The sequence below is a fragment of the Arvicola amphibius genome, chromosome 8 (assembly GCF_903992535.2).
Source record: "Arvicola amphibius chromosome 8, mArvAmp1.2, whole genome shotgun sequence".
In the NCBI taxonomy this organism is placed as follows: Eukaryota; Metazoa; Chordata; class Mammalia; order Rodentia; family Cricetidae; genus Arvicola; species Arvicola amphibius.
In genome coordinates this window covers 80111884-80135762 of record NC_052054.1, presented here as the reverse complement: position 1 = coordinate 80135762, position 23879 = coordinate 80111884, and the positions used below count along the sequence as shown (strand labels likewise).

The 23879-nt window shown below is 48.9% G+C and overlaps 2 protein-coding genes across 2 annotated transcripts; one reads left to right on the top strand and one right to left on the bottom strand.

The window, feature by feature from the left end:
• Window positions 1–1229: 1229 nt before the first annotated feature.
• LOC119820280 (free fatty acid receptor 3-like) lies at window positions 1230–2189 on the bottom strand. Its single transcript, XM_038338414.1, has one exon. The coding sequence runs from the start codon at window positions 2187–2189 to the stop codon at window positions 1230–1232; it is 960 nt and encodes a 319-aa protein (XP_038194342.1).
• Window positions 2190–19915: 17726 nt separating this feature from the next.
• On the top strand, window positions 19916–21494 carry Ffar2 (free fatty acid receptor 2). Its single transcript, XM_038340820.1, has 2 exons — window positions 19916–19967; window positions 20501–21494. The coding sequence occupies exon 2, from the start codon at window positions 20502–20504 to the stop codon at window positions 21492–21494; it is 993 nt and encodes a 330-aa protein (XP_038196748.1). The 5' UTR covers window positions 19916–19967; window position 20501.
• Window positions 21495–23879: the final 2385 nt, after the last annotated feature.

Sequence of the window (23879 nt, the reverse complement as noted above, 5' to 3'; positions counted from 1 at the left end):
ATCTCTGAGTTCAAGGCCAGCCTGGTCTATAAGAGCTAGTTCCAGGACAGGCTCTAGAAACTACAGGAAAACCTGTCTCGAAAAACCAAAAAAAAAAAAAAAAAGAAAAAAAGAAAGAAAACAGCTCTTTTTGTGCAACCCCGTGACCTGAGTCTTTACATCATGCTGAGATCGCCCCAGTTCAAGTCAGGAATTTCATTCAAGTTCCTCAGCAGCTTCTTGAATTTGGTTTTTTGTTGGTTGGTTGGTTCTTTTTGAGATGGGGTTTCCTGTATGGAGGCTGATAGCCGAGGACGACCCTTAACTTCTGACCTTACTGCTGAGGTTACAGATGGACACAGCCATATCTGGATTATAGAGTGCCAGGGACGGGAAGCAGGGCTTGTGCTGGCTGGGTAAGCACTCTGCCATCTGAGCTACATCCCCAGCCCTAAATAAAAAAATAAAAGAATACAAATAAATAAACTTAAAAATAAAATTGTCTTTAGTTTTATTCCTCCAACCCTGATCCTCTGCAGGCACCTAGGCATTCTGTTTGGTCCCGTTCCTTCAGTGTGAGTGTTCCTCCATCTCCAACCTATATTACCCAGAAAAATCAAGAAGATATAAAAACATTTTCTTTTGCTAAGTATGGAATTTATTTGGATAATTTTTCTCTTTGCCTGCCATTGTTCATAAGTATCCTAGAAGATCTGAATTTATGGAACAGTGGGCATTCTGGAACACCCTTCACCAAGGCAAGCTGTTTCCTCACACCTAGAGCCCTGTCTCCCCCCCCTGAAGAGTCAGGAGTCAGTGGCTTACATAGTTCCCCCACCCCAGGTCACCAGCCCATTTCCAGAGCTTGGCAGCCTCCCCCACCTCTCCACCTTCCCCATCACCCCTACCCCTACCCCCAGAGGCACTGAAGCTTGCTGTGTGCAGAAGAGGTTAGGTTCTTTCTTCTAGAGAAGTCTGTCCCATTACAACGTCCCAGAGTGGAATCCAGGGCGTATGAGGGAATGAGAAGAACCGTGACGTGGAGAGTCCAGAATGTGAGCACGTCCTGGGAAAGCTGAGTGACAGCTGTGTCTTCAGCTTGTCACAGGAGTCTCATCTGTCCTGAGTTAGGGAATAAATGCTTGCAGACACACCTGCCTACTCCTTTCTGTCCCCTGGAGATATCTCTGCCAGCCAAAGCAATGGGCCAATGGTTGGTTCCACACCCCTCCTCCAGTGTTTCCTTTTCTCTAGCTTGGACACTCCTTGCATGGCTCTTCTTTTTTCTTTATCATAAGTTCCAAGCTGACTTCCTGAGTCCAATGCACACAACCTCTGGTCAGCCTTCCCAGGAGCTGCTGAAATTCGGCTTGGAACTTGGAGGATGAGAAGTAGAAGACAAGAGGGTCTATGCAAGAGTTGAGGGTGCTGAGGAGAATCACATAGCTCCGCCAGGATGGACTCTCACCCTGGACATAGCCCACCACATGGGACATATTGTAGGGGCCAAAGCAGACGAAGAAGATCAGCAGTGTGGCTGCTAGAAGCCCCATCACCCTCTTGCGCCTGCGCCGGCTGGCTCCTCGGCTAAGAATCCACATCATGCGGCTGTAGCAGTAACTTGTGATACACAGGGGCACCATGAAAAGGACCACAGCTGCCTCTAGTCGTATAGGCAGGAGCACGGCCAGCTGGTCCTCCCGGAATTCCAGGTAGCAGGTTCCATTGGTTCCCTGGCTGTAGGTCGCATTTCCCCAGTATTCAGTGACATAAACCACACTACACTGAGCTGATGCCAGGAACCAGCAGATACCACTGACCACAGCAGCCTGGGCCAGCCGTGGTCGGGTCTTGTACCACAGTGGGTAGGCCACACTAAGAAAACGTTCGATGCTCACAGCTGTCAGGAAGAGGGAGGTGAGGTAGATGGTAGTGAAGAAAAGGAACCCTGAGAGAGGGCAGAAGAGGAAGGGCAGGAGCCATCTCATGCCACAGGCTGCCTCCACCATGCGAAATGGCAGGAACAGTAGCAGGAGCAGGTCCGATAGGGTCAGGTTTAGCAAAAGTAAGTCCACGGCCACCGGGCGGCGGCGCAGCTTGCCCACGAAGACCACCAGGGCCATCAAGTTGAGGGGCAGACCCACAAGGAAAACAAACAGGTACACGGAAAAGAAAAGCCAATGATTGCCGGGAGAGAAGCTCGCCGCCATCTTTATGGATGCTAGTGAGACAGAGATGAACAGGGAGATAATGGGGGGAGTCAGGAAGTCTCCCGTTCCCCCACCAGGAGACTTACCCACCAGGCTGAAGTGTTGCCATCACTGTCCACCCCCACGACCCGGTCACTATATATTCTCCCCTGCAGGGTCATCCTTCCTGCCTTCCTGCCTTTCCTGTCCCCGACCCGGTGCAGATATCACCAAGGAGTCTCCCCCTGTAACTCCCAGGATCATACTCACCAGCTTATTGGAAAACCGGCGCTCCGCTGCCCTGCACCTCGCTGGCTCTTCCAGCACTGGGCGGTGAGCTAGTTGTCCAGCGAGATGATAAAGATTTAGTGGTGCCTGTGACGTCACTCATTGCAGAACTGCACAAAAGATGCTTTGAGCTCTGCTAGCTGGGCTGCGTCCATATGCCAAAAAAGAAAAAAAATTAAGGTTGTGTGCATGGCTGGATGTATACAGTCCCAACTGGGACCTTCCTTCCCCTACTTTGACGTCATCTCCTCCACTTGGACTTCATTATGCTTCTTTAGAATGGGCATAGCGAGGGCTCATTGGAGTGGGAGGTAGGCTGCAAGGAGTGAGTGCTGGGCTCTGCAGCTGGCTATTTCTTGCTAACTCTGGGACTTGGGACAAATGAGAACAACTCTGTCTCCTATTCTATAACACAGAGGTAACAACACAGTTACATACTGGCCCAGTAAGGTAGTTCAGTAGCAGGAGCACTTAGACTGAGCTGTAGCTCAGTTAGTAGAGCACTTGCCTTTCATACATGAAGCCAGACTGTGATGGACCAGTGACAGACACAAACACACTCTGGACCAAGCCTGCTTATTCACACAGACCTCTTGCCTCCCATTTAGACCTAAACGCCATGCAGGACCCCTAAGAAGATGGACATGGGCCATCATTGGTCCTCTTTATTCCTCTTCCCAGCATGGCTGCACTGAATAAACATTCTTTCTCTGCTTTTTGCTGTCGCTTGTTGCTTGGGCTGGCCCATGGTGGTGAATGGCAGGCTCTGGTTGGGTGGGGCTGCCGGGTTCTAGGTTTTCACCCTAAGAGCTGATAGCAGTAGCTGTGCTGCTTGGTTATTGTCAGCTTGACACTTACGTAGACACGTGTGGGAAGAGGAGCCTCAACTGAGAAAATGCCTCCATGGGCCATTCTGTGAGGACATTTTATTGACTAATGATTGACATGACATCCCAGCATACTGTGGCTGTACCATCACTGGGCCCATGTTTCAGGTTCTATAAGAAAGCGGGCTTAACAAGTCATGGGGCGCGAGCTAGTAAGCAAGCAAGCAGTATTCCTCCATGACTTCTGCTTCAGCTCCTGCTCCAGGTTCCTCTCTTGAGCTCCTGTGCTGATGTCCTTCTGTGAGGGTCTGGGACATAGAAGTGAAAGCCAAATAAACTTTTCCTCCCCAAGATGCTTTTGGTCATGATGCTTCTCTCAGCAGTAGAAACCCTAACTAAGGTTTTAACTGTGGATATTTATGCCTGCCTTTAACAACATTGGTTGATTTGTGTTCAGCCCAGTCCTACAGCCATTCAGTTTCAAATAAACACACAGAGGCTTATATTAATTATAAACTGTCTGACCTATTGCTCAGGCTCATTACTAACTAGTTCCTATAACTTAAATTAACCCTTAATTCTTGTCTATGTTTAGTTACATGGGTTATTATCTTTTCTCACTAAGGCATTCTCATCTTGTTTCCTCTGCATCTGACTTGCGACTGCATCTCTACCTTTCCTCTTCCCAGAATTCTTCTAATCTTTGCACTGCCTATACTTCCTTCCTGGCTACTGGCCAATTAGCACTTTTATTAAACCAATATGATTGGCAAATTTTTACAGTGTATAAGAGCATTATCCTATACAACATGCATGTGTGTTTAGATTTATTTTTTTTAAAAAAATCTATGTCTGTGTATGCATGTGTGCTATACCTCATCCATCACGTGCCATGAAGAAGGATAGAGGAAGGCTCATGAAACAGCAAACCTTTAATAATTGACCACATAAGCAGGTCACTGATCGATCAGGGCTGCAAGACAAGGAGTCAGGAGCCTTGTTTCTCCTAACAACCTGGAGCAGGGGCAGAAGCAAGGTTTATTAGCACAAAAGCCCACACACATTTGTTGCCAAGTTACAGTTACGTTGTTTTCACCAACCAGAAATCAGGGGTTAGGGCGTTCCTTCTGTGCTCCATCCCTGTCAGCTGACACAAATGCAAGCTTTTCAGTCCAACCAATCAGATTCATCTGCTCCTTCTGTAGTTAGGAACAGCCATGGTGTTTCAGAGAACTAAATACATAATGAATATATCTCCATGGTTTAGGGAGGAGGTTGGTCAGCTATTGGAAAGTTCTCAGCTCCCCTAGGGTTTAAGAACCCGAACTTTATTTCACCCTACCTTTAAAATGGAGTCTGAAGTCAAAATGGCTGTGCTTAGGACAAGATCTTTTGCCTGCCCCCATCATGTGTACATACATATAGGTGCCCTTGGAGGCCAAAGATAGTGTTTGCTCCCCTGGAGCTAGAGTAACAGGCAATTGGGAGTCATTGGATGTGGATGCTGAGAACTGATCTCAGGTCTTAGTTATGGAGCGATTTCATCTCCCCAGCCCTGGTGGGGGTTGGAACATATCTTATACATGTATATATGTATCCTCAGAACTTTTTTCCTTAGAAAAATATTCTGGGCATAAGTGGCACAAGTCTTTAATCCCAGTACTTCAGAGGCAGAGGCAGGCCTCTGAGTTCAAGGTCAGTCTGGACTACATAGTGATAGATAGCCCATGCAGAGAGATAGATACTACATGCAGAGAGAGCTGGGGTAAAGAGTTTGTTTAGTGAGTTATTGAGGGGGAAGGGAAGAGGAAGGGGAGAAAGGGAAAAGAGAAGAAGAGAGAGAAAGGCAGAGACTGCCTCTTCAGAAAAAGGGCAGAGAGAGAGAGAGAGAGAGAGAGAGACAGAGAGAGAGAGAGAGACACACAGAGAGAGACAGAGAGACAGAAAGAGACAGAGACAGAGAGACAGAGAAAGAGAGAAGAAAGGAGGAAGGCAGAGGTTGGGAGTAAGCATGGTCTGCCAGCTCCATAAGATCCTGTGAGTTAGAAAATCTGTAGGAAGGCAAACCTACCTCGACCTGAACAGCTAAGTTGTTGATTCCAGTGATTCTCTCCACTGTCTGGAGATCTTTAGGAGTTTAGATGAAAGGCAGTTTTTCCCAGTGGTTAGCGCTTTCACTTGATGAAGTGAATTGCCGATGGACGTTGTTCTGTGCCCATCTGTCTTCTGTCTTCTTTGGAGGAAATAGAGCGCTGCTGCTAGGAGCCAACCTGCCTCTCTGTTATGAAAAGTCTTTTAATAATTAAACATTTAAATGCCGTATTCCCCAGATCTCTGAGCATTTGAGGGTTGTTTATCGGATATAGATAAGTTATAGTTACAGTATAGAATCTGCCTGGAGAACTGGTTCCAGGATTGACTGTACTGGTTTTTAACAGGTAAGATTTATTCTTGTGAAAGACAAATAAGAAAAAAAACTGTTTGCAATAGAAGCTTAAGGGCAGAACTGGCAATAGTGGAGAACAGCTCAATATATTTTAAATCCATATATGTATGGATTACATATACAGTATTTTTGTAAGAGTCTTAAAAGTACATACCAATTTAAAACATGAGACATTGCTTTCTTAGTCTGGATTGAGATATAATGAACTTAAAACATTTAACAGTAAGTGTACAGACATTTACAGACAGTTGAATTTAAGTTCCACATAAAGTTAAATGAAAAGTGAGGAAGAGGAAGCCGGCTTTTTTATCATGAAAGTAGAGTTGTTCTCTACTGAAAGCTGAGAGGTTTTGTAAGTTTAAAAGGACAGTCTCACCAAACAAATTTCATAGCCTTAAGATATACAAATGCAAGTTATTAAGGTGTGAGGACAAATATAAGTTATCAAATCTCTCTTTCATGCTGCCTTTCAGACTTAAAGATACTTTTCATTGTACAAAAATATCTGTGACAGTCATTCTGACATAAACATGCTGCTGTTTATACAATGTATGTGTCTAAAACTTATGTTTTCACAAACTCAAAAAATTCTTGTGAGTTCCAGGGAGCCAAATTCAACGGTCCACCTTAATCAGGTCAGATACATCCCTCTCAATTCCCTGGTCCTGAAATTTTTTTTTTCCTAAATTTAACTTTCTCCTCTGCTCTGCCAACACTTTGCCAGGTCCAAGAAACACCGGAGAGGTCCACACCGTGAATCCTGGATAGGAGTAAAGTGACCGGCTACCCCAGGATGTGACCAGCACCCAACTATCTCAGGCCCCCCAGGAAAGACTTTGACACCCACGAATAAGGAAGAAGCAGTCTTGAGAATCTGCCGTCCCAATTCCTCATCCCGTATGCCTAACTCCCCTTCTTTTTATAAGAAAAAGATGGGTTGTAATCTGCTGGCCTGGTCCGTCACCTGGGTTTCCTGTTTCTTTAGGAGACAGGCCCTGCCCACTCTCAACTTCCCCCTTTTGCCTTCCTACCTCCTCTCTCTCTCTCTCTCTCTCTCCTTCTGGAGAGGCAGCTTCTGCCTTTCTCTCTCCTCTCTCCCTTCTCCCTGTCCCCCTCTCCCTCTTTTCCCCCTCCATAACCCACTCAATAAACTCTAAACCCTCTCTGCATGGCATATCTATCTATCTGTCACCCACCAAGGCCTCAGGGCACCTGCCAGGGGACCAGCTAGGGCCTCGACTGATCCGCTGCCACCCCTCATGGGACTGATCCCCTACCACCTCTTTTTCAATGATAACACTCATGATACAGCAATGCATAGGCCTGACAAGCAGCTCCCATGATGCTGCACTGCACAGGCCTGACAAGCAGCCTCTCATGATGCAGTGCACAGGCCTGACATGCAGCCTTCCATGATTCAGTGCACAGGCCTGACAAGCAGCCTCCCATGATGCAGTGCACAGGCCTGACAAGCAGCCTCCCATGATGCAGTGCACAGGCCTGACAAGCAGCCTCCCATGATGCAGTGCACAGGCCTGACAAGCAGCCTTCCCAACACAGCACCTAGTCTCCCTTTCATCACCTTCATTTTGTTTTGGCGACTTTACCTGACACCATGACTGACCAAATCACCAAGAAAGACACCCTGAGTGGGGACAGGCTTCGTTTGGCTCATGGTTTCAGAGGATTTCAGTCCATAATGGTAGGAAAGGCTCCACAGTTGAGGGAACTAGCAGTAGAAGCTTCTCCATCATGGTGAGGACCAGCGGCACGTGCCACCCAGGCCTCACCTCCCAAGTACTCCACTATCCCTTCAAACAGTGCCGCAAGCTGCAGTCCAAGTTCAAATATGTTAGGCCGGAGGGGCGGGCCTTTCACCTATTATAACAATGACCTCGGGACCGCAGTACCCAGGCTGTCTGTCTTTTTACCTGTGACTTGGATTTGGATAACAAAATGGGAATGAAGGACCAAGTTAAAAGTGCAAGTTTTGAGTTACTTTTGCTTGCTCATGCGTGGGAATGCACTCATGACTAGCCCAGGGGTCGCTGTCAGTGGGGATGGCTGAGTGCCTGGCGCATGAACGAGGGCTAGAGTCTAGAGTTCTGGCTTTCCCTGAGGATAAACGTCCTTCCAGAAATCCTGCTCTCTTTGGACGTATACCTTGCTCAGCTTAGATGTAGTAGGGAGGGGCTTGAGCCTTCCACAAAGCAATGTACCTTACCCTCTCTTAGGATTAGATGGGGGTGGGGTGGAAGGGTATGCGGAGGGAATGGGAGGAGGGGAGGGAGTGAGAATTTGGATTGGTATTTTTTTAAATATATATATTATATATATAATATATATAATAAAATTAATATATATATAATAAATTTTTAAATGTCCTTCCAGAAGAGCCAACCTACCAATCCCTCTTCTCCCTGGGAAAACTCCACCTCTAAGAAGCCCTGTTTAAGCCCTGTGCCTGACCCATTTGCTGCTGCTCCTCTTCCACCCTGGTAGAGGCAGCTGCTCTCCTGGATTCTTCCCTCCCAGGAAATCTCTTGAATGAGGTTTGGGTGAAGATCTTTCTCCTGGGTAACACTTTCACTGGGGAAGCCTTCCCCTAACAGCACAGAGTTGTTACAGCTTTGCCAGGGAATTTAGAGGCAGAGTCGGGTGGAGCAAGAGCTGTGCTGTAACACTGTAACACTGGGGGAGCGTTCTCCTACCCGAGCCAAGCAGTAACAGCGTCGCTGGTGAAGGTCTCTCCTGCCAGAGCAGAGCTGTTAGGTTGGGGAAACCTTTCCCTAGTGCGGGACTGTAAGATGCCATGCTTACTGTGACCTGTGCTATTCCCTGGTTCTGGACTGCCAGAATACGCTTCCACCTGAGCTGTAACACTCAGTATTCCTCGGCTGCCGACTGCCAGGATCCCTTTCCATCCGAGCCACAATGCTTACACTTCCCTCACCTCAATACTGACACAAGGCACTGACCAGTCCCAAGGGTACCCAGGAACCGGCCGAAAATCCCATCTGTCTATCTGTAAGACAGTATCATGCTGTTTTGCCCAGGCTGACTTTGAACTCCTGGGCTCAAGCCATCCTCCTAGGAGCTGTGCACCTGTCCCGTCTTATATAAGAAACTCGAGCATTTTAAGTTTGATGTCTTCAGGGGAAACACTCTTGGAAACAGCCCCTCTTGAATACCAAGAAAAACCGTACTTTCTGCATGTGGGACGTATACATACATACACATATTTGCACCTATGTACAGATATGTGCTTATATGTTCACATATATGTACAGACATGTACAAACAAATGTATACTCATTTCTGGCCTCATAGCAACAGTAAATGAATTGTCATCCCCTTTCTACAGGTGAGGAGCTGAGGCGAGAGAACATGGACTCTCCATTCTAAGACTATGAAACCACAAGGGGTTCCGACTGCATGCTGTCTCTAGAGCCCATCCTCCGGAGCCCTGAAATGTCTGTCTTCTTGATCAGCTATAGGCTGGGCAACTTGGCAAAGTGCCCAGGTCAATGGAAACTAAGCCCTGAAGCCTGCTGCTCTGACTCCAAAACCTGTCTGTGGTTTGCATGAGAATGTCCTTCATGGGCTCACAGGTTTGAATACTTGGTCCCCAGTCGGTGGAACTGTTTGGGAAGATTTGAGAGGTGTGGCCTTGTTGGAGGAGGTCTGTCATGGGGGTGGACAAAGAGTCCAGGCTGGTCTCAAACTTGATTCTTCTGCCTCAGCCTCCCTCGTAGATGGGATTAGATAAATGCAGACCCCAGCTCACACCATTCTCTGTTCTCAGTCAGGCTGGTGAGACGGCTCAGCTGGGAAGATGCCTGCTGCCGAGACTAATGACCTGAGACTCACATAGTAGAATGAAGAGAACTGAATGAATGAATGAAGAGAATGAAGAGAATTGAAGCATTTGGGGGCCTGAGAGATGGCTCAGCAGGTGAAGGCACGTGCTGTCAAGCCAGAGGACCTGATTTTGATCCCTGAGTTCAGGACTGAACTGACAGCAGTGATAGGAGAGAATTGACCTCTGACCTCCACATGCACACTATGGCATACATCCCCCACATCCTAAATAAGAAGAAAGTCCCTTAGTACTCTGCAGACTGCAGGCATGGCTCGTTGGCTGAGAACTTTTGAAGCTGGCCATTCTATTCGCAGCAATAGAAAGAAAGAAAGAAAGAAAGAAAGAAAGAAAGAAAGAAAGGAAAAAGAAAAGAAAAGAAAAAGAAAAGGAAAAGAAAAGAAAAGAAAAGAAAAGAAAAGAAAAGAAAAGAAAAAGAAAGATCCACAGTCAAGCATGGAGAAGACCATCTGCAGAATGGCTCCGACAAGGAAGATGTGTACACTGGGCAGGGTGGGACCTGTCCTGGGGATGTGAGGTTCCTTGGTCTTATCAGAGCAGAAGCTTGTTAAAAAAAAAAAAAAAGGAGGCTGAACCCGCCCCACAGTCCAGTCTGGGTTGTTCCTTCTCCGCTTGTCCAGGCTCACCATCTGGACAGGAGCAGACCGGGAACACAGGAACAGAATCCAAGTCTGCCAAGGCAGTGGACAGGATGCAGAGGGAACTGAGGGTCATGGGAATGCCTGAGGCTTCATCTCTGCCCCAGAGTTGAGAATATCTGGTCTCCCCTGCATAGGCAACAGTAGGTAGAGAAAGAGGCAGAACTTGGGGGTGCATGCTTCTGGCCTAGGTATTTTCTTGACAGGAAGTTTGTGGCATTCATTCAAATCTAGAGGCATGGCAGCTATAGAAAAAAAAACAGAAGTGAGATGGAGGCAGAACACACATGTGGTGTCAATCAAGACACAGAGAAGGAAAGGAGAGGTGGCTTAGTGATTAAGATCATTTCCCCAAAGGACCCCGGTTCAATTCCTTGCACCCACAAGGCAGCTCACAACTCCAGTTCCAAGGGTTCTGACGCCCTCTTCTGGCCTCTGTGGCGCTACATTCGTTACAGGCAAGTTCTACACAGATAGATGTTGAAGGAACACGAGCCCAGTCCAGCATGTGGCTCTAGCAGGCCTTGCCTTTTGCCCCATTCCCTCTGCCTTGCAAAAAAAAAAAAAAAAAAAAAAAAAAAACCAACCACTAGATTGCCTCCCTGGAGCTAGCCACCAAGGTTCGCCAAACGCTCAAGCAGTCCAGCAGTCAAAAGCCCTCTTTGGCTCACCGAATTAACAAGCCCAATCAAGGCACGCACTACCAAGGGCCAGCTGGTCTAACACAGACCTCCCTGTCTCTCTTCATAAGAATGACCCCGGCCAGGTCATTGGCTGCTGTTTTTCTGCCTGAGTCAGAAAGCAGCCTCTTTAAATGTTCTTCCCTGATGAATAAAGAATCTCTCTGTGACAACAGATGCTTGGATTGGTTTGTGCTTAATCCAGGGTTGGGAGAGAACCCCCTCTTTGTGGGTGGGGGGGTCTCCATTGGCTCAGGACCCCCAAGACCAAGTTCTCGGCACAAAGGAGATTTATTTCCCCAGAGGGACAGAGGGCAGGGAATAAGAGACAAAGACAGGAGACAGAGGAAGAGGAAGAAGGAGAAGGGACCAAGGGTGTTTGTCCCAGAGGGACAAAGGACTGAGGGTGGAAAGAGATTGTCGAGCTGCAGAGGAAAAAGCGGTTGATAAAGGCGAGAGAGGGAGCCTGTGCTAGGGTGAGTCGTTTAATCTTAATTGGGCATCTTAATTAGGGAAGTCAAAGGGGGGTTTTGATTGCTGGACTTTCCTTTGATACTTGGTAGTCAGCCTCAGGAGGAGGAAGTGGCTAAATAAGGGACTAGACCTTGGTGGCTAGCTCTAGAATGTAATCTAAAGGTTTTTAGCAAGGCAGAGGGGATGGGGAGAAGGACGAGTCTGCCAGTGCTGAAGTGGGCTAGCGGACCTGCACAGATATTGCAGACAAAAATGTCCATACACATAAGATAATAGTTTTTCAGAGACACAAGGAACTCATAGATGAATGTAGAAAGACATTATTAGACCTCTGCTCAGCAGAGGAGAATTTAGGCAGTGGAGCATGAAGGCATTCGAAAAAGAGTTGTTAGACAGCCATCGGGGAGTGAGGCATGGTGTAACCGGGGGCCAGGAGGTCACAGTGGACCTCAGGGACATTAAGTTCAAGGCCAGTCTGGGTTGGGCTTCTCCTTCCTTTAGTTGAATTATCTAAAGGATGCTCAGGGAAATCTGAGAAAGCTGGGGCTGGCATTGGGTCCCCAAGCTCATAGAGGACACTGTGAGGGTCCACGAGAAGTTCCATTAATAGACTACCAGTCAAGTATGCAATAAACAAGAGTGTTTACTATAATTCCAACAAGTTGGGGTAGCACAGGGCTCGCAGGCTCCCCTTTTAAACCAAGTTAGGGGAATTCCAGGGAGATTAGTCTGGGCGTTAATTGTGGGTTTAAACAAAAAGTTTACGGGTTGCTGTAGGATTGGTTGGTGACTCAGCGGTCAGGGGCTTTCAGCTGCAGGGTGGGAGAAGCTATCTCTAGTTCTCTGACACTTGCACAAGGCTGCGGGTAACCCTCTGATAGGTTGCCTCTGGGTTGCAGCTTTCCCAAGAACTGGTTGCTCAGTTCCAGTAAACTGAAATTAAGGTCAGGTCCCTGACAGGGGCTATTAGAAGCCTGGTCATGGCTCTAGTCAGGCTCTCTGACCCTCTCAGACACAATGGGGACAAGAGGTAGCTGGACAAGCCTAGGGCACTGGGCAAGAAAGGATGTTGGGAAAAGAGCCCCAGACTATCTATGTGGAGCCAGTGACTCAGTCTTTTTCAGGACTCTTTGGACTTCCTGGGATTGAGAGTCAGTTGCTTCAGATTGTCTGCAATGTACCTGCTACCCTTGGTGAAGAGTCCAAGAATGAAAATATAGAAATTTAGATTCCAGAAATAAGAACGTAGAAATAAAGAAATACAAAGTGGCAAGCCTAGGAGAATGAGAGCAGGCTTTCAGCAGCTTTCTCAGCAGCTTAAGGATTAACTATTAATTGTGGGTCACTTTGCTTTACAACCCATAGCTTTGTCTACAAGGCTGAAGCAGCCCTCTGCAAACTGAGGGTACCTCAGCAAACTGAGAGTCCCTCTGCAAACTGAGGGTCAGCTTTCATGAATCCTGGCCACTCATTACCAGCAAGTTAACCTTTAAATGATGGGGCGCACGTGACTTTTTGATTGTGCATTGTCGCATACCCTTCACTGCTGCACAAAACCAGCAGTATCAGGGGGAGTGCAGAGCCTTTGTAAACACCATCAGGGAGCTTCTGGGAGAAACAGCGGGCTAAAGACAAACACTAATGTAACTAAAAAAATTCTGCTAATGGAAATTGCAAAGAAGGGCAATTTATATCTGAGTTTTACCTCAAAATCATAAAAATTCCTTTGTTCATGCCTAATGCTTGTTGCTTCTTGCTTTAAAAAGGGGGAGTTCGGAAACCATCCTTTGCCACAACCTTACAAGTTCATCTCTGGCTGTGGTCTCAGCTAGCTGATAAGCTTTGTATGTCCCATGGAGATTTAATTTTTCCTGGAATAAAGTTTGCTTCTGGTGTAATAGACTTTGGTGGTTTGGTCACATCTTTGTGCGACCTGCGTGGACCCATCACTTGGAATACCAGGTGATGCAAAACTGACGGGCTTTCTCCTGCTCAGACTGGAGCATTGTGCTGAAGGAACTGGGAGTTGGTGTGGGGAAAGGTGACAGGGGTGGGGAGGGACAACTGTCACAAAGAAGAGCACAGACGATAAAGTGGGAGGCCTCTGGGAAGCAGAGGGTTAGCTTACCTGGACCACAGATGGAAAGGGGGCTGAGAGAAGACTCAGGGCCCTCAGGGTGTGGTTCAGTTGGTACAGAGCTTGCCTAACAGGCAGGACGTCCTGGGTTCTACCCCCAGCATCACGTACACTCGGCATGCTGACACACATCTGTAACCCCGACATCTAAGGAGTGGAGATGGCAGGATCAGAAGTTGTTATGGGATGGTTTCCTCCAAGATGAAAACTTTCCTTTGGAAGGAAACGTCTTAGGACATGGAATGTAAAAGGGAAGTGAAAACCAGGGTATTTTAGAACAGGATGTTTACCAGAAAGCGAAACAATAGGATATTCTAAGGTTAAACAATGCACCTTGGAGGGAAGCTCCTCATATCAGAAAGCAAACAACTCAAAATAGCTTTAGGAAGTCCCTAAAACTGACGAGATTCATTAGGCTCTTCCCTCCACAAGAATATATAAGCAGTTAAGACCACTGACTTGAGGGTCATTCTTAGACAAGCCAGGCTGTAAAGTCTCTGAGACAAGCTGCACTGCTTAAGAGAGGCTCAGATCAAACGTCCTGGAAGAAACAGAGACCAACTGTGGTGGTCTGAAGGGAATGGCTCCATAGGCTCGTATATTTAAGTGCTTAGTCACCAGGGAGAGGCATTACTTGAGAAGGATTAGGAGGTGTGGCCTTTGTTGTAGTAGGTGTGTCTTTGTTGGAGGAAATGTGTCTCTGGGGGTGGGCTTAGAAGTTTCAAAGGTCAGGCCCAGTCTTTCTCTTTGCTATGGATCAGGATGTCGCGCTTGGCTTATTGCTTGGCTTATTGCTCCAGCACCATGCCTGCTTGTGCCGTGCTTCCCACAATGGTGATAATGAAGTAAGCCTCTGAAACTGTAAGCAAGCCCCCAGTTAAATGTTTTCCTTTATAAGAGTTGCCTTGGTCATGGTGTCTCTTCACAGCAATAGAACAGTGACTAAGGTACCAGCCAAGCTATCTAAAGAGTCATGGGGAAGGACACTCTCCAACCTTCTGAGCCACCTACAGGCTGTGCAGTGAACTCCAGGTTTCCAGCTTTTGTGAGCTGTCACCCATGCTGGGGTGGGCTTTGGTGATGCAGCTGCCTTGGAGTTATTTGTGTTTCTGTAGTAACCACTCATATTCCTAAGTCACCACAGTCAAACCCATTGATTCACCAAGCTGGGCTTTGATGTGTCCTCAGTTCCCTATTTGGGGTGTGTAGCTGTTTGTCCACAGCTCCCCAGGGATAGTGTTACACAATTAAGTGCAGGCTCATCTTTGGTTACTCAGCAACTCCTCCCTGCTTAAAAAAAAAAAAACATGAATAAAGTACCATGCCTTTAATCCCAGTATGTGGGAGGCAGAGACAGGTAGATCTCTAAGTTTGAGCCTAGCCTGGTCTGGAGAGCCAGTTCCAGTATAGGCGGGGCTCCACAGAGAAACCATGTCTTAAAAAAACTAAAACAAAATGAAACAAAAACATTAACAGTTTTCCTTCTACTGCTGGTCAGCTCTGTCCCACCAGCAGCCCCAAAATAACCACACAGAGACCTATTATTAATTACAAATGCTCAACCAATAGCTTAGGCTTATTACTAGCTAACTCTTATATTTTAAATTAACCCATACTTCTTATCTATGCTCTGCCACATGGCTCTGTACCTTTTCTCAGTACGACATGCTCATCTTGCTCCTCTCTGCGTTTTTCATAACTCTGTGTCTCCTCCCCTTCTTCTTTGAGCTTTCTTTTTGTTTCAAGTCCTGCTTAACCTCTACCTGTCCAGGTATTGGCCAGAACTTGGATTTCTAGGAACCATATATGAGAGTTGTAGTTGGCAGTGTCCTGGGAAAGCAGAGAAAGCTGGCACCTCTGAGGAAAGCCCACAGGATACCAGGTGTGATGGAACATTCTTGTGATCCCAGCACTAAGGCCACAGAGCTATCACATGAAATGGCTGTTCAGGTTTGTGACAAGTGTCCTTTGACCTTCCCCAGGATAGACTGCCAAAAGCCCTTCTCTATTGGTTGTTTTATGTCAATCTGACACCAGCTAGAGTCATTTGGAAGAGGGAGTCTCAGTTGATAAAACATCTCCATCAATAGACCCGTAGGCAATCTATAATGTATTTTCTCAATTAATAATTAGTGTGGGAGTGCCCAGCCCACTGTGGGTGGTGCTACCCCTCAGCTGGTGGTCCTGGGTGGTATAATTAAGCCTACTGTGCAAGCTACCGGAAAAAGCCAGTAAGCAACATTCCTCCATGGTCTCTGCTCCAGCTCCTATCTCAAGGTTCCTGCCTTGAGTTCCAGGCCTGATCTCCCTGAATGATGGACAGTTTCCTGGAAATGGGAAGTGAAATAGCCCTCCCCAAGTTGCTTCTAGTCGTGGTGTTTTAGCATATCAATAAAAACCCTAAGTAAGACACCCCAATTCAGAGAAGCATCAACCACCCCCCTCCACACACATACAATTCTGCAGCAGTCTGATAGGTTAACAGCATCAAGACACAGAACATGAGCTGTGAGCAGGAATAGAAGCAAGTTCTTGGATAATGAGACTGCCTGCCCTGCCCTAAACACCATCCACACAGAGACCCAAGGATCCTGGGCAGCCAGAGGCTAGCAAGGTTCCTGGTCACATGGGAAGAATCCGTCTTTGGGAAACTAAGCAAACAGAGGAATGAGCTGATTCAGGCAGGCAGTACTCTCAGACACTTGCTCTCACTGGATCTGGAGGGCGCTTCTGAAGCCTCGGAATCCTGGGGGACCCTGGTCATGTAGGCAGTGGAAGGAAGAGGTGGCTGGGGAAAGGAAGGGGGCGAGGGATAGGACACGTGATATGTGGAATATCCTGGGAACACAGGTGTGATGGCCAGCGTTCTGGCTTCATTTCGGATGAACTGTGAAAACAGGTGCTGCTCTAGGATTTGTCAAGGAACGTTGAAAACCATCTGATTCAAGAGACAGGGTCTTGTGATGGAGCCCAGGCTGGCTCTGGACTCTGGGTCCTCCTGCCTCCTCTCCTGAGGGCTGGGATTTATAGGTGTGTGCCATAATGTTTCAATTTTTACTCCTCCGCCCCAGGCATCTGGAGACCCCAACCCAGGGCAGCATCTCTGACCCCATCTAGTTATACCTCTGCATCTGTGACTCCTGTATCTGTGGCCCCAGGCTCTTGACTGGACCAGCACTGACAGGCACAGCAGGTTGTTGCAGGTTCAGTCCCTGTCACCTTTGCTATGCGGGGCTACTGCTTTGCCGGCAGAGCTCCTGGCTTCTCTGTCACATTACCACGGTTGACCGGGTTCCTAGACTATGAAATGGTGCTGTGTCTCAGGTTTGCCCAATGACGGCAGCTAGGGTGCAGGCTAACACAATGATGGCATCTAATTTTGTGTCTCTGAGGTAAGACTGGAAGCTGCTTTGGGAACTTGACTTGAATCACACCCACCCAATGCCAGGGAAAGACTCCCAGGGCTGTGGAATCAGAGGGCAGTGTGGCTGTCCACTCACGCCTCAGCATGAGGCTGAGGGTTTCCTTTGGAAATTCCCTGAGCCTGAAAGTGAGGTTTTGCTGTAGGTGACACAGTACCACCAGAGAGGAAGGCATGAGGGGACAGGCAGAAACAAGAGACTGTTCTGCTCCCCCAGGCTTGCTTGCCAATAAGCTTCCATTCTGCAGTAAGTCTAGATCACCATGGCTATTAATGGAACATCGTTAACACAGAGCAACGCTCAGCAGTGAGCCACAGCACGGCCTTCTTCCTTCTCCTGTGCTGCGGTTGGAATCTGAAATGTCCCCTGGGCTCCTGTTCAGAATGCTCAGTCTCCAGCTGGCTGAGGACTATTTTGAAGGCTATGGAGGCTTTAGAAGGTTGGGCCTGACTGACATTAAAATTACTAGGGGGAGGTCTTTGGAAGTTTTACACCCCAACCCTACCCCACTTCCCATCCCCTACTTTCCCACCCCCACCCCTGCACACACACACACACACATACACACACACACACACACACACACACACCTGATTCCTGATTCCTGTCCTGAGGGCAGTGAGGGACTAGGACATGCCTCAGTGGTAGAGCCCCTGCCTAGAATCCCCCAGTGAGGGGCTGAGAGTGTGACTCAGTGGCAGAGCCCCTGCCTAGAATCCCCCAGTGAGGGGCTGAGAGTGTGACTCAGTGGCAGAGCCCCTGCCTAGAATCCCCCAGTGAGGGGCTGGGGTGTGGTTCAGTGGTAGAGCCCCTGCCTAGAGTCCCCCAGTGAGGGGCTGGGGTGTGGCTCAGTGGTAGAGCCCCTGCCTAGAGTCCCCCAGTGAGGGGCTGGGGCGTGGCTCAGTAGCAGAGCCCCTGCCTAGAATCCCCCAGTGAGGGGCTGGGGTGTGGCTCAGTGGCAGAGCTCCTGCCTAGAATCCCCCAGTGAGGGGCTGGGGTGTGGCTCAGTGGTAGAGCCCCTGCCTAGATTACATTAGTGAAGGACTGAGGGTATGGCAAACATTCAAATGGCCTAGAACCCATCTCTAATACTAAAAAAAAAAAAAAAAAAAAAAAAAAAGAAGAGGGACAAAAGAGAGGGCACACATGGGCTGTTTTTTGGCTTTTGGTGTTTTGAGACAGGGTTTCTCTGTGTAACAGCCCTGGATGTCCTGGAACTAGTTCTTGTAGACCAGGCTGGCCTCTGACTCACAGAGATCCGCACTTCTCGGCCTCCCTAGTGCTAGGATTAAGGACATGCACCACCACCACCTGGCTCACATATGTCTTTTTTAGGATTTTTTTTTAATGTGTGTAAGTGTTTTGTCTGCATATAGGTATACACAGCATGTGTGTTCATTGTCCATGCAGGTCAGAAGAGGGTGTCAGATCTCTTGGCACTGGAGTTACAGCCAGTGTGAGTCATTATATAAGTGCTGGGAACTGAATTCAGGACCTCTGCAAGAGCAGCCGATGTTCTTATCAACGGATCCCTCCAGTCCTCTGAAGGACTTGCTAGGATCTTCTAACTTGAAGCTGACTAAGCAGGACAGAAGAGAAGAAACAGAAAACAAGGGGTAGGGGAGAAGAGGAGGAGGAAGGGATACAGAGAGCCACTCTTCTGGGAGTGACCACAGGGACACATGACCTTGAGTGAGCCTCACTGTCTGTCCTCTGTAGCCCAGGCTGGCCTTGAGTCTATCCTCCTGCCTCAGGCCTGCAGAGTTGCTGGGGTTTCAGGCCTGTGGTACCACAGACAGCTCTCATCCCCTCAGAGGCTGTCTGACCGGCCTGAGGGAAGCAGGTTCCCTGCCACTGACGGTCTTCGGCCTCACCAATCACCCCGGCGCCATCCTTTGCTGTTAGAATTCCCAGGCTCGCTTGCAGAAGGGAAAGGAAAGTTCATAAAATTTGATCTGACCCAGAGTTCCCAGTGCGGAGACTTGGACTGCGGCCCGTAGCTGCCTGGCTCTGTCCACCACAAAGAGACACAAGCTAGGAAAAGCCCATCTGTCTCAGCTTAAAGGAAACTTGGGGTGGACAACGGGAGAGTACAAGGAAGCCAGTAGGCTGAAGAATCAGGGAGAACGGAGAGCCTCGTTCTGAGAATAAAATTGATCCACAGAAGATACCGGTCAGAAAACAGAGAAGACCTGATAGGGATGGGGGTGGTGGCGGCGGGGATGTGGTGAGGGGAGAGTCAGGAAGTAGGGCCAGAAAAATCTGTGGAAGTCAGAATAGATCAGATCTCCCGGGAGAGAGCAGAGCAGCAGGCCCCCCTGCTTTGGGTTTGAGAGGAAATACTGCTCAATTACCGACCTGCCTCCCTCTCTAGCCATGTGACCCATGTTGGTGTAACAGTTTCCCACCAACCAGGTTCCTTATACTTTTTAACTCCCCCGCCCTTTTCTGTAGGGCTGCAGCGATTGCTAAAACTCTCTTGGCCTCTGGCGCCAGAAACCCCATGAGGAGCCCTCTATCAGAAGCCAGGCAAGGCAAGCCAGCTTAGGGTGTGTGCTCAGGGGCCAGACGCTGGGGCTTGCATTTGAGGAGCAGGTGTGGGGTAAGGAAGAGGCTGGAGGACGTCTGTCGGAACAAAAAGTAATCACCAGTCTCAGACGTTGGAGAGGGGGGCAGGCGGGGTGAGGAATCTCGGACCTGGGAATGAAGAAGGAATTGGGAAGGGCCTATGAGTTAGCGAGAGTTACCAACCAAGTGGGAACAGAGCCACCTGTGTCGAGGTGGCGTCCAGCAGGACAACAGCGGACACACCAGGCTCAGGGGCCGGCCACCTGTGCTCACTGGGCTTCTGTGAATGTGTGTCTAAAATTTGGGGGAACAGGTCACAGAGAAACGTGCCATCTCAGTCTTCCTCTTTGGCTACAGTAGCTCTCCCTTTTTGGTAGGATCCACCGCACTGGACCAGAGGAGAACCAGGTGAAAGAGACCCTGGAGTGGTCCCAAGGAGGTAAGGTGCTGGGAGGCGGGGCAGAGGGCTGGGCACCTGGAGCTGAGGACAGCCACTCCAAGCTTGGCAGAACATACCTTCTGGAAGTTTCTTGTTCCCCCACCTTCCTGTCCTTTCCCAGTTTCTATGCATGTCTTCTTCTTCCACCAGGTTTTGCCACCAGGCTTTGGCTCCCAGCCACAGCCAGCTGTGAGAAAGGGATCTGACCACGGCCACTTCCTATTATCTGTGAAGCTAAATAGGAAAAGGGCCCGGGGAAAGCAGAGGGGGAATTCCCGTGGAAAGTCAAGTTGGTCTCCCCCAGAGACACAGGATGGCAAACGTAATAACTGCAGCTTAATATCCCGCCCAAGGCTAAGTCAATAATTGCTCTGGGCAGTTCTGGCAGGTGGCTCAGGCAAGTGGTGGTGAGGAGCAGACCGCTTTGGCCTGGGAACCAGGGAGGATGTGAACAGCCTGAACCAGAGAAAAAGAGGGTCTGCAGGCTGTGAGTGAAGGGGCGGAGAGTTCCTAATCCCTTTTCCATCTTCCAGAATGATCCCGGACTGGCACAGCTCCTTGATCCTTACGGCCTACATCCTCATCTTCCTCACTGGGCTCCCTGCCAACCTGCTGGCCCTGCGGGCCTTCGTGAGCCGAGTCCGCCAGCCCCAGCCTGCTCCCGTGCACATCCTCCTGTTGAATCTGACCCTGGCTGACTTGCTCCTTTTGCTGCTACTGCCCTTCCGGATCGTGGAAGCAGCGTCTAACTTTCGCTGGTACCTGCCAAAGATCGTGTGCGCGCTCACGGGCTTCGGCTTCTACAGCAGCATCTACTGCAGCACGTGGCTGCTGGCAGGCATCAGCATGGAACGCTACCTGGGAGTGGCCTTCCCCGTGCAGTACAAGTTATCCCGCCGGCCCCTGTACGGAGTGATCGCCGCTCTGGTGGCCTGGATCATGTCCTTCGGCCACTGCACCATCGTCATCATCGTTCAGTACCTGAACTCAACCGAGCCAGTGGGCACTGAGAACCAAATAACCTGCTATGAGAACTTCACCCAAGAGCAGCTGGATGTGGTGCTGCCTGTGAGGCTGGAGCTGTGCCTGGTCCTCTTCTTCGTGCCCATGGCAGTCACCATCTTCTGCTACTGGCGCTTTGTGTGGATCATGCTCACGCAGCCCCATGTAGGGGCTCAGAGGAGACGCAGGGCGGTCGGCCTGGCTGTGGTGACGCTTCTCAATTTTCTGCTGTGCTTCGGACCTTACAACGTGTCCCACTTGGTGGGGTTCTACCTGCGGCAGAGCCCTCCGTGGCGAGTGGAGGCTGTGGTATTCAGCTCCCTCAATGCCAGCCTGGACCCGCTGCTCTTCTATTTTTCTTCCTCCGTGGTGCGCAGAGCTTTCGGGAAAAGTTTGCTAGTGTTCCGCAACCCGGGCTCCTCGGTGCTGGGCAGAGGAGCCAAAGAGACAGTGGAGGGGACCAGGATGGACAAGGGTGGGAGTCAAACAGAGGGGGTGCCGAGCTCCGATTTCATCACTGAGTAAAGAGTCCCCCGAACCTTCCCCAGTCTCTGGTCACCCAGAAGTTGGGCTGGCTAGCAGAGCACCTGGAACTTGGTGAAAGATAAAAAAAATAAAATAAAAATAAAAAAGAAAGACATTCCCCAACCACGCTCCACTACCCTCTCAGCTTGGCATAACTGCTTAACTGGATTTTCCTGCTCCAGGATACAAGAAGAAATAGCTACAGCCCTAAAATAAGTGGGGCCAAGGCCTCAGAAGCGAGGTGGCTAATAAGAGGGCATTTTGAAAAGTAATCTTCCTTCGAGCTTGGAAACGCCACCCAGAGACAGTGGTCTGGCTGGTGATGCTGCAAAGAAGCCAATGAAAAACGATTGGGGGAAACCTGCGGGAAGAAAAGAAAAGCCCTGGAAAGCTCTAAGCCATGGGAGGGACTGGCGGGGAGGACAGGGGCCGCATTTCTGGTGAGCTTCATCTCTCTATATCCCTTCGAGTTGTCCCTTTGTAAGTGTGCTCTGTTGATTTTCGCGTTTTGGCTTTGTCTCCACTGTTACACTGGGGTTTGGGTTGCACGTCTGTCCCCAGTGTCATCCCACCCAGTCTAGGGTGTGTCTTGATACCGTCAGTCTGACGTAGACACTGACCTGCACGGAAGGACAGAAAATCCAGTCTGGTCTGGCAGGTTGAAAATAAAGATGATGACCGCCTAACGCAAATGCTCGCAGCTTTTGGCACGCGTCTCTATGACCCAGGGAAGGGGAAATGGCAAACCCAGTACCACAGCAGAGGGAGAAGGGATACAGCAGGGACCCCCCCACACACACCACCAAACACTTTGAAATGATGGCATTCTGAGGGCAAAGGGAGAGAGGAGGCTGATGGTTAGCCTAGTGGCTGGGGAGGTTGGACTTCCTCCTGGATGTGGGTGGGTCCCACCTGGGGCTGAGATCCATCAGCGAATTTAGAATGGATCCTGTCCTCCTCAGAACCCCGTTGTTCTCTTGTATCAAGCCCCTCCCCTCTGGCCTCGAACTCTAGATCACAGCAGGCCTTTGCCTGCCCTGTGCCCTCTGTCTCTTCCTGGTCCCTCCTGCCTAACTCCTTTCTCCAGCAGGACCCCAGTGACCTTTGTCCCCGGTGCAATTAACACTCCACATGCCCAGAGCTGCTGAGGCTGAGACAGGAGGATTGTGAGTTTGAGGCTAGTCTGGAGTTAGACCCCGTCTTTCAAAAGCAAGAAACAAACTTTAAAACACTAGAAAAAAAATTGTTTTGAGGCAAGGTTTCCTACAGACGGCTGGGGTTGGCTTTGCACACCTCGTGTACTGAGAGGGACTTTGAACTCCTTGTCCTCCTGTCCCCCCTCCTGCCTTCCCCCAGAGTGTATAATGCAGGCATGTATTGTCTGTCCTAGAAATAAGATATTAAACCCAACAGCCAATGGAATTGGTTCAGTGGGTAAAAGCACTTGCTGCACAAGCTCAATGACCTGATTCTGATTCTCTGAACAAACAAAAAGTAGGATGTGGTAGCATGTAGCCATAATCCCTGCACCTCTACAGCAATGGAGGTGGAGATAGGAGCCAGCTAGCCTGGGCTACAAAGCATGAGAAACAAGAGTGATCTACCTGACCTGAACAAGGTGGAAGGAGACACCAAAGTTGTTCTCCAACCTCCACATATATGCTCTGTGGCATAAGTGCACACACACACATGTGTACATATACATGCACACATACACACACAGTAAATAAATTAAAATAATTATTTCTATTTGAGACAGGGTCTCGCTGTGTAGCCTTGGCTAGTCATGAGCTCACTATGCAGACAAGGCTGGCTTTGAATTTACAGAAATACACTTGAGGACTGGGTTAAAATCATCACTGGTTAAAAATGAAAATAACTTAAAAGCTAACTGTGGGGGATGTGGCAGGAGAGAAAACTTGGGTAGAGTTCTGGCTTACAGTGACTCTGTGATCCAGTACAGCTTGCAATGAAGCTCATTTGGGAGCTGTCAGACTGCCCAGTGGGTAACGGCAGTTGTTACCACAGCTGATGACCTGAGCTGGATCCCCAGAACCCATGTGGTGGATGGGAAGGTTGTTTCCTGACCTCTGCGTGTGTACCTTGGAGTGTGTATACACAGCCAAATGCACACAAAAGCATACAAAATAAACAAATCAGTATTAAATAATTCTAAAGCTCCTTTGATTGAGATAGCATTAAGGGAAAGAATTGAACTAAGTTGGCAAGAGCACCAGCCCACTTAGGGTTGATTGGCAGCCTGCTTAGAACTGAGCCACACAACTGTAAACACACTAACTCAGAGATTCAAGTGCTGGAAAATCAGACGGAGTGTTTTAGATTTAAAACCACGCAGCAAGGCTCAGGCCACAATTCAGTGGGTAA